The sequence below is a fragment of the Stigmatopora argus genome, chromosome 4 (genome assembly GCF_051989625.1).
Source record: "Stigmatopora argus isolate UIUO_Sarg chromosome 4, RoL_Sarg_1.0, whole genome shotgun sequence".
Classification (NCBI taxonomy): Eukaryota; Metazoa; Chordata; class Actinopteri; order Syngnathiformes; family Syngnathidae; genus Stigmatopora; species Stigmatopora argus.
The window spans coordinates 4,222,370-4,232,879 of record NC_135390.1 but is presented as its reverse complement, the minus strand read 5'-3'; the positions used below and the strand labels follow the sequence as shown (position 1 = coordinate 4,232,879).

Genomic DNA, 10,510 nt, shown 5'->3' with positions numbered 1-10,510 from the left:
ATGTGCCCGACGCGCTAACCACTCAGGCGACGGGATAGGCTCCACCACCCCCCGCGACCCTGGTGCATGTATTTGGCTATTATTCATGTTCAAAAACATGATTATTTTTAAGTATGTTATTAATTTACTGCATCTGCAGTGGTTATACAGAAAACACGCCCTTTAAAAATCGGTTTAAAATCGAGCAATTTATAGATATGTCAAAATACAAACTATACTTTGACTGTAATGTTTATTTATCGAACGTCCCCGACGTAAAATGGCCGACAAGTACCGTACCTCGTTTCCAATCACTCAAAATCGAGCGTCGTACATCTAGTTTTATTACACAATATCAATGTCGATACATTTTTTACATTATTTTCTTTGTTTGTGCCTTGATTTTATGCCAATGTCATACATTATGAATTAAATCACAAGTTGTGGTGGAAAATCAATATCGCAGTGGACCATTTTCTCTATATTTGTGTACTCCTCTCGTTACAAGCGGGGTAAGAAATTGGCAAAATGCGCCTCACCGTGGTTGTTAAACGTAATCTCATTTGTGGTCTTGCAAAGCGTTACCGCCAACAAAGTATACACGTCATGACAGGCCTGCTAGCTTGAGGACTAGGTCTCGTCCTCAGTGTAGTTGTATTTGTAAACATGTTTGTTGCACGCAGCATTGCAGCAGACCATAAAGATTTAATTCATGATGTGTCGTACGATTTCCACGGCCGTAGAATGGCGACTTGTTCCAGTGACCAAAGTGTCAAAGTAAGTGATTCGTGCTCGTGTTTTGTCTAGCTCTAGTAGCTTTGCTTAACGATGCTCACATGTCCTGAACCCTGGATTTAATGGGTTACATATGCTAAATTGTCGACAGAAGTAGAGAAAATAACATGTCCTGGCGGGTTAGTATTTAGTGTTTGCATTTCAGGGACCAATTTAGCCTATGTAGCATTAAGGCTAAATTATCTTGTGCACACACATGAAGCACGTGAATAAATAGTCTGCAATCCTGATTCAAGACGACGTGTAAAATTGTCAATTCAATCTCCTGCCATGGTCGTGTTTTCCTAAAATTGGAACGAACTATTGTCCCCAAACTAGTTGGTTCATCTGTTGATGTTTCATGTTTAGGTGTGGGACAAAAGTGAGAATGGAGAGTGGCACTGCACAGCCAGCTGGAAGGTAAGATTCCTAAATGGAACATTAGTAACGACAGTTTTTTTTAATTTACGGAATTGTGCTTTTTTATTTGATTTTGTATTTTTTACAGAATTGTGCTTTTTAAAATTCATTCATTCATTTTCTGAACCACTTCATCCTCACCAGGGTTGCGGGGGGTGCTGGAGCCTATCCCAGCTGACTTCAGGCCAGAAACGGGTAGCACCCTGAATCAGTGGCCAGCCAATCGCAGAGTGCACAAGCTTTTTTTCAATTATCTCTCTAAAGTAGCTATTTATGGTCTATTAATTTCGAATGGGGATACCAATGTAGGTAGTATTCAAATCAACAAAACAACAAGGGTGCCAATATTTATGAACCTACCCACAGACACATTGTGGATCAGTGTGGAGAGTGACCTGGGCTCATCCAGAATTTGGACAAGTTCTTGCTTCATGCTCCTTTGACAGGACAGCGGCAGTATGGGAGGAGATTGTTGGCGAGTCAAATGACAAGCAAAGAGGGTTGAGCCACTGGGTAAGTACAATTACAAATAATTGTTTGACCCTTGCCTGATAAATGTCTGACATCTCAAAGGGATATCTAACATTAGGATAGTACCATGTTCTCCATTGTCATGTTACAATATATTTAAGGGGGTACAGGCGTAGAGAGAGAGAGAGAAAGAGAGAGAGAGAGAGAGAGAGAGAGAGGTATATACCAAGTATAAGACGATGTTTTGAACGGTGCATTGAAATATGACGCGCGTGCATAGGCCCATTTACAATACAGCATTTTAGAAAGAAGGAATCAATAACACTTGAGAGAAAATACACACACGGTGCTTAAAAAAATCTAATTTGTTTTCATTTAAGTTTCCTGCTTTGGTCTATGTGTAATAGCACTAATTTGACGCCCATTCTTTTTCTAGATTAAAAGAACCACACTTGTGGATAGTAGAACTTCTGTGACTGATGTGAAATTTGCTCCCAAACACATGGGCCTTATGCTGACTACGTGTTCTGCGGATGGAGTGGTGAGGATCTATGAGGCTCCAGATGTCATGAACTTGAGTCAATGGTCCCTACAGCATGAAATCTCCTGCAAGCTCAGCTGCAGTTGTATTTCTTGGAATCCCTCTAGGTAAAACCCAGTTTTTTTCAAGTTAAATGTTTTACTCTCTTTCCCGGAATAGATTTGTCTTGACAGTTAATGGTTGAAACCAGAAAGAAGGTTACGTAACTTGTCACCCTACCAGTCCTGGCCTATCGTATGCAGCATTGCACATCCTGCAGTGTGTTTGGTTTAGATCAGGGGTGGGCAAACTTTTTGACTTGCGGGCCAGAATGGATACTAAAATTTGACAGAGGGGCCGGGCCAGGAGCATTTGGACACGCAATGTAATTTATCAAACCTGGGGATTGAAATGTAAGAAAAAAAGACACAATTGAAGGTGAAAATTTATTTTCAAATTTACTTTCAACATTAAGAACATATTATTATTCAACAAAAGAAAGCAGTCTTTAAATTGAGAGTGATGAGCGGCATGTTAATTAAGCTATTGTACTGCTGCTGTGCGTACATGTGCAAGTTGCTATTTTTAACACAGTAGAGACATTTCGGTGGGAACTGTTGTTGTTCTCCCTTTTTTGCCAGTGCATCAAAAGGTCTAGACTAGTGCGCCATCTATCGGGAAAACGGGGGCATTGCAGGAGAAAGGGAAATGAACGAGGTCATTGATTTTTACTATAATTTGGATAACGTCGGCGGGCCGGATATATGGCCTGTGGGCCGTAGTTTGCCCGTGCCTGGTTTGGATCATGGGTGTCCAAACCGGTCTTTAGCTGATCGCAGGGCACAAGAAGACGGACAACCATGCACACTCATACCCATACCTAAGGGCAATTTAGAGTGTCCAATCTGCCTACCATGCATGTCTTTGGCCCGGGGAGAACATGCAAACTCCACACAGGTGGACCAACCTGGATTTGAATTCAAAACCCCAGAGATCTGTGGCCAACACGCTACCCACTCAGCCGCCGGCCAACATTTAATTTAATTCATTCATTTTCTGAATCGCTTATCCTCACACAGGTTGTGGGGAGTGCGGAAGCCTATCCCAGCTGATTTCAGGCACCAAGTGTGGGACCCCCTAAATTAGTGGCCAGCCAATCGCAGGGCACGAGGAGACCGACAAACATTCATGCCTTCACCCATACCTAGGGGAAATTTCGAGTTTTGAACCGTCTTACATGGCTGTTTTTGGAATGTGGGAGGAAACCGGGGGACCCGGAGAAAACCCACGCTAACCCGGGAAGAACATGCAAACTCCACACAGTGAGGACCCACCTGGCTTCCAACTTGACCCAAGAATTGTGAGGCCGACGCACTAACCACTTCTCACCGCACTACCCTGCATAACATTTATATCATTGGATACTTTGGTATGAACTATTTTGATAATTTTACATATATTATAATATTTCCTCCTAAATGGGGCAGGAATTAGTAGATTTCTTAGCCAACTGATCCTTGGTGCATCCCTCAAAAAAATCTTAACCTTAGTGATTTTAAAATTGCGATGTCTAATTTTGATGGGAAATAATTCATCTTTCAGCCTTACTGGCAATATAGTTGTGCATAACTACTACTGTACTTTAATCAGAAAACATGTTTTTATTTAGTGACTTTTGAAGCTCTTTTCTGCCTCTATCATAACTTTGCACAAAAAGTGACATCTTGTGCCTTTTCCTCTCAACCAGCTCCCGCGCCCACCCACCAATGTTTGCCGTGGGGAGCGATGACAGTAACGTGACATACGGTGGCAAAGTCCAGATCTATGAGTACAATGAAAACACAAGGTAAAGGTTTCCCTCGTTGTTGCCGTGCAGTCTATCCTAGAGTGAACTCTTAAGGCTAGGTCTAGTATACTAGGGTGGATAAGGTCATACTACAGTGTATTTCATACCTGACATTATACCTGCCCAGACATGGTGAGCTTCAGGACAGCACTTACTTTCTATAAAGACTTTGTAGGCACTAGACAGTAAAGATTCTATAGATTCTGAAATTTGATGGCTAGCTACTTCATGTGGAAAAAAATATCAGTGAATTCGGGCTAATTAATGTCTCGAGAATTTGGGATGGGGCCAATAGTTTACGTGTGAGTGTTCAAAAATCTGATCTTAACCCCCCTGTATTACTCAGAGAAATACTAAGAGCCATCAAGGATGCCCTGATCTCTTTCCAAAATGTTTGATATGTATCTGTATATGCTACCTTTGGAACAGAGCATTAGGCGATCAAGAGAAAGACGGCCACTTTTTGGATGCATGTTGTCGATACTGCCAGGCATTGGTTGTAGGTGCCAGCACAGTTATTTCTTGCTGTGTAAGAAGGTCATTACTAACATTCAACATTAAAACAACTGTCTTTCCTTTTTTAACATGCGGTGACCGTTCAAGCCACCAATTACCCACACAACTGTTTTGGAGTTATTTGCAGACCTATTTGATTGGTTTTAGGACACAAGTAGACACGTCGAAATGAATGACATCCCAATAATACCATGGAGGTTAAATAAATATGGCTGTTTCCAAAAATGTGAATTTCTCCATTAACATTATGAGAATGCCATTCTGCTCCCATGTTTGTAGATACAGAGATCACACAACAACATAGTAATTAAAATAAATCATGTCGTTGGTACACTTGTGGATCTAAAACAGTTATCCTGTAGTAGTGTTTCATGCTATCAGATTTGAATGCCTAAATAATCCTGTACCGTAAGGCCACCCTCAGTAATTGTCAAATAAATGAATTGAAGATTTTCTTTTTGTCGATGTTGTAAAGGAAGTATGCCAAAGCTGAGACTCTGATGACCATCACAGATGCAGTGCATGACATTGCATTTGCTCCAAACCTGGGACGATCCTTTCATATCCTCGCTATTGCAACAAAAGACGTCCGAATCTTTAAACTTCTTCCTTTAAGGTGAGATTAAAAAAAGAAATTGAAAGAGATGTATTTAATTGTGAATGACAGAAAGGCGTTCTAAATTTGAATTGAGGATTAACTTGCTTTTTCTGTTAAATTCAGAAAGGAGAGCACCTCGTCAGGACCCACCAAGTTAGAGGTGCAGATTGTTGCCCAGTTTGACAACCACAACTCCCAGGTGTGGCGTGTCAGCTGGAACATCACTAGCACCTTGCTGGCCTCTTCCGGGGATGATGGCTGTGTGCGTCTATGGAAAGGTTAGCACACTGTGTAGCTACATTTAGGCCAGCTGCACACTGATGAAGGCTTTATAATTGACAATCGTGCTGTGTTGTGATTCAGTAACAATGTTTCCCAAATATGTCTGTGTCATGACCACCAATGTGTGCCAGCACGTGTTGCGTTTTGAATATGGAAAAGATAAGGTATCTGTTAAGTTATCATTAGTTGTTTAAATCAATCTTCATTTACACTGGACAACAACAACTAAACAATCCGTTACCATGGAACAAATTAGAGAATTTGCATGTAAAGTACTGCTCAATTTACGAAAAATCCAAGTTACAAACAAGTTCTCGCTCAAATTAATTTTGTAAGTAGAGGTGCGAATGTAGTGGTTAGCGCGTCGACCTCATAGTGGGGGACCTGGGTTCAAATCCAGGTCGGTCGGTATGACTGTGAGCATGAATGGTTGCTTGTTTCCTTGTGCCCTGCGATTGGCTGGCCACCAATTCACGGTGTCCCCCGCCTCTGGCCTGAAGTCAGCTAAGATAGGCTCCACCACCCCCCACGACCCTAGTGAGGATAAAGCAGTTCAGAAAATAATATGAGATGAGGTACAACTGTATTTTTTAAAGACATGTACTGTGATCCTTCAACACTTCGCGGCTTCAATACATCCCGTTTTTTAAATATTTAGTATTAGAAAAAAAACTTCGTAAAAATGTATGCTGAAACTCGCAAGCGGAATACATGGGATAAAAAAAATGGCAAAAGTCAGGGCTCTCCTTTTTCTTCGGCGCTGAATTGTGGGTGGCGCTCAGCACTGAAGAGGAAGCCATATTTCTTCATTGGAGAAGAATGACGGAGGATTTCATAACTTGGATATTGTTTTCGTATTTTGGCGTGTACATTTGCATATCCAAGGGTTTCGTAACCTGACCATTTCGTACCTAGAGGCATTCTTAAGTAGAGGTACGACTGTATCCCTATTCTTTTAGACATGAAAGAAAAATCTGACTGCACATTTGGCTTCGGTACACCTGAAGGATTGGAAAATTATTTTTATGCAGCGTAACATTTTGTTATTGATCAATGTTATCAAACTCAATGCTACATGCTTTGAGACCATTTCATACTTGCATCATTACCTCATCAGCAAAGTTATCCTGATTGGTCAGAAAGTCTCAATCGCTGCCATTGGCCAAATTTATACGATGCACCTTTTACTGTACTCAACCTTTAATTTGAGTGCTGATATGTAAATGCTCATAAGCTATTGCTGAGCTGATTGAGGAATCTTGTATGGAGATTTTGTTTTACAGTGGCATAGTCGGTTGTCATATTTTGTATATTAAAAAAAGAATTACATGATTAGTATGTTTAGAAATTAAAATTAATTCCAAATATTTTTGTGCTATGTAGAATGATGCTTCCTGGACTCTGTGTGTCACACAACATTGATAATTAATCTAACCTCTTGTGTTCTTTCTCAGCCAACTACATGGACAACTGGAAGTGTACAGGAATCCTGAAGGGAGATGGCAGCCCACTAACAGGTTCATCTGGTCAGCCCACAGCCATGAGAACTGTGGTGGGATCCTCTCCTCAGACCTCCCAGAATTCCCTAAATGGAATGTCCGCAGGAAGGTAGGTGGTGCGGCTTGCCTGACACCACTCACCCACTGCAACCTGAACCAGTCCAAACTGACAACCCGGTATGCCTCACACTGTTTTGGACACGCTCACTGACCAAACTCCTGGAGCCAAACTGCACTCTTGCAAAGAGCTTGGTTTGTGGCTTTCCAGCATACAGGTTGTTGACATTCAATCCAGTACAACCTGGTGTGAAATATTTTGTTTTTTTTTATTTGTTTGTTTGTTTGTTTTTTACTGATGCTTGTTAATCCATGCTTCTATTTTGCAGTGTATCAGGCCTAACCACCATGCTATGTAAATTGAAATAAACCAGTTCATATGAGTTTGTGCCTATTTTTCAGTTACTGGAAAAAAAGATATTAATAAATGTATAAATGGTAGTGTGGTTAGTGCGTCGGCCTCACAGTTGAGATTAAGGGTTCAAAACCAGGTTCAGACCTTACTGTGTGACATTTGCATGCGTTCTCCTCTGAGTACCCCCCTCCCAAATCCCCAAAACATACATGGTAGACAGTTTGAACAATCTAAATTGCCCCTAGGTATGAGTGTGAGCACGAATGGTTGTCTCCTTGTTCCCTGCAATTAGCTGGCCACCAATCCACCGTGTCCCCCGCCTGGTTTTTGTAGTTGGCTGGAATAGGCTCCAGCACCCTCCATGACCCTTGTGAGGATAAGCGGTACAGAAAATGAATGAAAATGTCTAAATATCAGACATCACTACTGCCGAAATACAGCTTTTCTGAAAAAAAAGGTAATCCTGTCATCAGAAAGCAGAATTGTATCTGGCCACTATGCAAAAGTTGGAGTATGTAAAGTATGCATTGGAGCTGACGTTGCCGAAATAAGAAAAGTGTTTTAACCGCCTATTTAATTCAACACATTGCTCTGTAGATTTTTTGCACACACGGCAAAAATCTGTTTTATGCAAGAATTTGTCTCCATAAATTAAAGCCTTTTTCAATTCGTCAGAGTTTTGCAGGAGATCAAACATTTTCTATATGAATGCAAAACTGTGACTAAAGTGGGCACCTGCTTAAATGTGATGATTCTACATCACAATGTTGTTGCATTTTAATCAATAAATAATATAATTTTTCACAAATGTCCAGAACAAATATAGAATCTAATAATAGAGTATGTTTCACATGCCATACAAACTAACAAAGTTAAATCTGGCAACCTCTTACATCAATAACCAGTGCCTTTGTCATTAACATGCATGTGTTTTATTTTATTTTTGTAATATTGTCTAACATAGTGATTCAATTACTTTTATAACCATTTTTAATTGTGCATTCTGAGCAAAGATTGTACTGTCATGCTGAATTTGAAAGAACTGGGCCTGGGTGACAAATTATGATTTTTTTTATCGGTCTAAAGATAAGACAACTCCCTCCGTATACTATGAAAAGTAATGCATAATAGAAGGTGCAGAAATTTTGAGCATCTTCATTTTTATAAATTTGACTTCACATGGAAAGTTTCTGTGAAATATAAAATAAATAAAATAATCAACTGAAGACATCATTTTTGTATTGGCAAGGTGATTATTGTCAGCCTCACAAAAAGAAAATAAATTTAAAAAAAAATGGGTGAACTTAATCCATGTTAAATTAAAACATTTTTAAAAGTTTGATTTTTACAACGTTTTCATGATATTTGCATAAAATGGTATCAAGTAAGAAAAGAATTACAAGCTGTCCTGATGAGAAAAGTGGACTAAAATGGATTAAGGAAAATTTCAATAAGACTACTTGTTTGTGCAGTTATTGAAGAGGCGTTTAGAAAAAAAAATTAAAAACTATTCCGGGTCTTGGTTTAGAAGAGGATATGATGTGGAGCGTTGTCACGGTTCAGTCAATCTCAGTGAGCCACACGTGCGTTTATAAATACAGATTAACTACACAACAGTGAGACTTCACTTGGATATTTTAGTGGTTAGTCTCTGTGTTGTCCTGCATCTCATAATCGTTCATTTTGATTGTGTCATTGTTCTTTCGCCTTCATGCTCTGTGTGCGGAGCTCTATTGCCATCTGTGCTGCTTAATGATTATTAGCTGGTCTTCACCGTCTTCTTCGTCTATCGAATATTGGTCTGGAACTAGCATTCAAGTCGCATCAGCGCGGCGATCTTTGTTTTGTACGGGAGGTGGAATTGCAGTTTATATTTATCGACGTTTATCGATAGTTTTATTTATTGTTAACAAAAATTATTCAATGATATGTCGTTTTATCGGCCAGGTCTACCTCCATTTCTACAGCACATTATCCTGCAAATTACTAATGCCGCTTCATCATAACTAGTCCTGTCATTACAATATGCATTGTGCATGTATGCTTCACAGCCCCACTTAATTTGCAGCAATTTCGGTCGCAAATGACACAATAGACATCTGTATCGTATTACAGCTTGCCGTTCTCCAATCCTTTTTGTGATAGTACTTAACACCATTATCTACAATTGTCTTTTCCGTATTCCATTGTTCTGTATTCTCTCACTTTTTGTGGCTTTAGGTACTTCTTCCCCCCTCTGGATCCTCCCAGAGCTGGAACCGGATATGGTCTTCTCCTGCCTCCCCCTTCACTCATAGAGCACTGTGATGCTGAGCAGCAGCCTCAGCAACAGTCTCTTTCATGCAGACTTTCCTCAAGATCCCTGGTGTCCTTACCAGACTCTGATGAGCAATAATATTACTACTAGTATTTACAAATAAGGACTGGTGTTGTAGGAGAGATGTGATACGTGGCCTTCCAATTTGCCTTTTCAATACTTTTCACATCTTTTTTCCTCCTTGAATCTGTACATTTTCACACTTTTCTGATGAAAATAAATTCCCCAGCACAGTTATCGTCTAGTCTAGTTGCATTTCAGTCGGTATTACCAACAGTGCTGCTGAAGCCAGTATTTTTAAAATGAAAGAAACGCACAAGGGCGGCCTGGTGGAGCGAGTGATTAATCCAGGTCATGTTCATCTGTGTGGAGTTTGCATATTCTCCCTGGGCCTGCGTGGGTTTCCTCCGGGTACTCCGGTTTTCTCCCACATTCCAAAAACATGCATGGTTGTCTGTCTCCTTGTGCCCTGCGATTCAGGGTGTCCCCCGCCTCTGGCCCAGAGTCAGCTGGGATAGGTTCCAGCACCCCTTGAGACCCTAACGAGGATAGATAGGTTTATTATTAATACACTTTAATCAAAACAGGGAGACATCATTAACATACTCTGGCTACAACTTGCAAGGAAAATCACTCCCGACTCGCCTTCGTCCAAGATGATTCTCAAGAAACGGCATATTCCTCTGTCAATTTAGTCGGCGCATAATCAAAACATTTGAGGTAATCTGATTCAAACAATTGCATAAGCTAACCGAATAACACCATTAAGGTCAAAAAACAACTGCCACATCAATCTCATATTAGATCGGAACCAAAAACACCTGCGTAAGAATTTGCACAAGTAAGCATACAAAGTGACCCGAGCGGATCGGAAAC

At 40.4% G+C, this 10,510-nt stretch overlaps 1 protein-coding gene across 1 annotated transcript; it reads left to right on the top strand.

The window, feature by feature from the left end:
- The first annotated feature begins 453 nt into the window (after positions 1-453).
- seh1l (SEH1-like (S. cerevisiae)) lies at positions 454-9,871 on the top strand. The gene is made up of 9 exons (XM_077599331.1): positions 454-756; positions 1,123-1,173; positions 1,540-1,686; positions 2,081-2,292; positions 3,912-4,010; positions 5,002-5,142; positions 5,248-5,402; positions 6,861-7,014; positions 9,538-9,871. Exons 1-9 carry the CDS (start codon positions 646-648, stop codon positions 9,710-9,712), a joined length of 1,245 nt encoding a protein of 414 aa, XP_077455457.1. The 5' UTR covers positions 454-645; the 3' UTR covers positions 9,713-9,871.
- The last annotated feature ends 639 nt before the right edge of the window (positions 9,872-10,510 follow it).

Bases quoted from the DNA above. Each gene is read 5' to 3' on its own strand.
- seh1l (XM_077599331.1), top strand. From the start codon at position 646: ATGTTTGTTGCACGCAGCATTGCAGCAGACCATAAAGATTTAATTCAT. The intron at 1,687-2,080 runs GTAAGTACAATT...TTCTTTTTCTAG, and splicing joins AAAGAGGGTTGAGCCACTGG to ATTAAAAGAACCACACTTGT. The intron at 4,011-5,001 runs GTAAAGGTTTCC...GATGTTGTAAAG, and splicing joins GAGTACAATGAAAACACAAG to GAAGTATGCCAAAGCTGAGA.